Source organism: Monoraphidium neglectum, assembly GCF_000611645.1.
Source record: "Monoraphidium neglectum strain SAG 48.87 unplaced genomic scaffold scaffold01462, whole genome shotgun sequence".
Taxonomy (NCBI): domain Eukaryota; kingdom Viridiplantae; phylum Chlorophyta; class Chlorophyceae; order Sphaeropleales; family Selenastraceae; genus Monoraphidium; species Monoraphidium neglectum.
The window spans coordinates 1-3,132 of NW_014012166.1; the positions used below are offsets into that span (position 1 = coordinate 1).

At 68.4% G+C, this 3,132-nt stretch overlaps 1 protein-coding gene across 1 annotated transcript; it reads right to left on the reverse strand.

The window, feature by feature from the left end:
• Positions 1-358: 358 nt before the first annotated feature.
• On the reverse strand, positions 359-1,817 carry MNEG_7958 (hypothetical protein; the record flags this gene model as incomplete). Its single annotated transcript, XM_014043566.1, has 2 exons — positions 359-1,550; positions 1,759-1,817. The coding sequence occupies 2 exons, from the start codon at positions 1,815-1,817 to the stop codon at positions 359-361; spliced, it is 1,251 nt and encodes a 416-aa protein (XP_013899020.1).
• Positions 1,818-3,132: the final 1,315 nt, after the last annotated feature.

Genomic DNA, 3,132 nt, shown 5'->3' on the forward strand with positions numbered 1-3,132 from the left:
GCGCGCGAGGGTGTCGGCGGCGCCGGCCTTGGCCCTGGCGCTGACTGGGGAGTCCCCCAGATACAGGTCAAACAGCGCCTCCCCCAGGTGTTGACTGGTGACGCTGCCCAGGTGGTGCGGCCTGCGCGGACCCGATGGCGTGATGAGATGAGGATGAGACGAAGATGAGGATGAGAGTGAGGGTGGGTTGAGGTGTGGCGAGACATCATGCGGGGCGATGGGAGCGGCGGGGCAGGCAGGTGAGTCGCCGCTGCGCGTGGGGCAAACACCCAAACAGGCGCCCCGCGTGCACCACTCAGCGAGCGAACAGGGGGGGTGGATGGGTCGAGTCGCGCGGAGCGGGGAAAGGGGGCTGAGCTCACCCTACGCGCGCCTCCACGACGGGCCCTTGCCGCGTGAAGACAATGCTGGCCCCCCGCCGCACTGCCGACCCCCCGCCTGCGACCGCCGCCGCCGGCAGCCGCCGCGGGTCTGTGAAGCTGCCGAGCAGCTGCGCGAGCGCGGGGTCCGAGGGGTCGCCGCCGACGCGCTCCAGGCGGCGCTTTAGCACCTTTTCGTATTCGTCACGCAGCTGCCCCAGGGGGATGTCGCGCGCCGCGCGCAGCAGCAGGCTCACGCCGCAGTCGCCGCTCGACTTGAGCGCCGCCGGCAGGCCCGCCGCCGCCGCCGCTGCGGCGCCGCCCCCGGGCGCGTGCGGCGCAGCGTCCCCAGAGTGGGCGGCGGCGAGCTCAAGGCGCGGCGGCTGCTTGCGCGAGCGGCGCGGGAGCAGGCGGCGCGGGCGGCGCGCGCAGGCGGCGTGCTGCGTCGCGCCGGCGTCTTCGAGGGGCGCCGCCCCGGCGCGCGCCTGCTGCTGCTCCTGCTGCTCCTGCTCCTGCTGCTGCTGCTGCTGCTGCTCATCCTGGGGCCACCAGCCCAGGGAGAGCTGGAGCGGCTGCCACCAGCTGGCGGCCGCCTGCCTCTCTTTCCCGTCGTCGCCACAAAACTGGGCCGCCTCCAGGCCCGCCGCATCCGCCCCCGCCGCCTCCCCCGCATGCTTGTTGGCCCCCTTGGTCGCCCGCCGCCGCCGCCGCCGCTCGCCCCGTGACTCGCGGGCGGCGGTGCCAACGCCGCCGGCCGCCGCATCGGTGAAGGCGCCGGCCAGGGCGGCGCGCGCCTCGCGCGCATCTGCATACACAGCAAAATCGTAAATCTTTACCTTCCCTGCAAGCCAGTGCCGGCAGCCGACCGCCACCAACGAATGCTCCGCCCCGATGCCGGCGCCGGCGCCGGCGCCGGGCGCGGCGGAGCCGGGGGCGGCGCTTGCCGGCAGTGTCAGGGGGAGTGTGTTTGAGGTGTCGACAGCGGCCAGCGCGCCGCGCGGCGTCGGCTCGGGCGCCGGGGCCGCCGCGGCGTCGGAGGCCGCGGGGCCGCCGAGGGCGCCGCGGCGCAGGGTGGCGCCGAGGGCGGATAGGGAGGCGGCCAGGTCGAAGGGGCCGGGCTGGGGCGCCGGGAGCCACTCTGGCCACGCGGGCGGCTGGGGGCGCGCCAGGTCAGCATCTGGGGCCGCGTGGCTGCGGGGCGCGAGGCGATGGGGCGGTGGGTTTGTGCAAGTTAAGATCAAAAACAGTGCGTAGGCGTTTGACCTGACACTTCCAGTTCGGCCAGGCAAGGTGTCAAGAGTACGGCGGTGGCAAGCGCGGAACGCCCGCTGTGGCCAACCAGGCGCGACGCGCTGCCAGGCGCGCGCGGATGTGGCGACGCCGCCGCCCGCCCGCTCACCAGAACTCCACCCTGGGCTCGTACATTGCCGCCGTCATCGAAGCGAGCGGCCCCGGCATGCCGTCGCCGTGCCGGCGGCGCAGACGGGGCCTGAGGTGCAGTGCGCCTCGCAGCAGGCGCGCGGGTGCCGCCGCCGCTGTGCCAAGGAGCCCGTGCAGACCGCGGCGGTGGGAATGCAGACCAAGAGAAACCTCTGCGTCGCTTGTCATTGAATTTCGGGGCCGGGACCGCTCCAGCGTTGATGCCGAGCACTCGCTGGCCGCGCACTCGTGAGCACGCTGCTTCAGAGCGGATGATATCATAATCGCATCAAACAATACCTCACGGCTGAATTGTACATACCAAGATGCCACACGCGTTGAAAACAACGACTCGAGTATGACGTCCGACGAGCCCTTCTTCCAGGCTGCCTTGGAGCTCTATGGACCTGGATGCGGCCGTTCTGCATGGTCGATCTGGATACGAGATCTCGTGGGATCGCTGCTTGAGCCCATGCCAACAGGGCAAATCGCGCTGGCGGCACCGGTGGGGCGCTGGCGGGCCCCTGGGAGCATTGATGCCAAGCTTGAAACCCGAAGCATACCTCGCCCCCCCCCCCGGCATTCATCCTTCCCACCATTCTGCTTTATGGCAAGTCTCCGAAGTGTTGTCCACACCCTGGTTCGCGGGGCATGCAAATCCTGTTTTGAAAGACCCCCAAAGACCAAAGACCCCCAAGGCCCCCGCATCTGACCGGCTCGCACGGGCCTGTCAGACCACGAGATCGTGAGATAATAGTACGTCTATGTCATACATGCTTATGTGTAGACCGTTGGGTTTGGGCGGGCCGCGGGGCGGGCAGTTCAATGGGTTTGATGACCACGCAGCCCGAATTCACCGCCTGCTACCCCCGCGCCACCCCCAGGTGATACGCATATTTATGCCTGATATGATGTTGCTGTTATCTCACGATCTCGCGGTCTGCCCGTGCGAGCCGGTCAGATGCGGGGGCCTTGGGGGTCTTTGGGGGTCTTTCCAAACAGGATTTGCATGCCCCGCGAACCAGGGTGTGGACAACACTTCGGAGACTTGCAATATTTTCTCATCAATCAGAAGTTGTTTCTAAAGTTGGCTTCTGATATGCAGCAGCTTCAAGAGCAACTCGTGCAGACGATGCCTACTCTCCTGCACGCGCGGCGCCACCTCGACATGCGCCTGGCCTTTAGTACCCGGCGTGGTCCTGCGACACCGCCGCACACCTTGGCGCACCACCGCACTTCCCATGATGAATTACACTATGGGCCTCACGCTTCCACGTGCCGCCACGCTCTCGAATGGCATGTGACAGAGACGATGTTTCGCTTTCTTTCCAGGGGGATACGCCCCCCGCCTAGA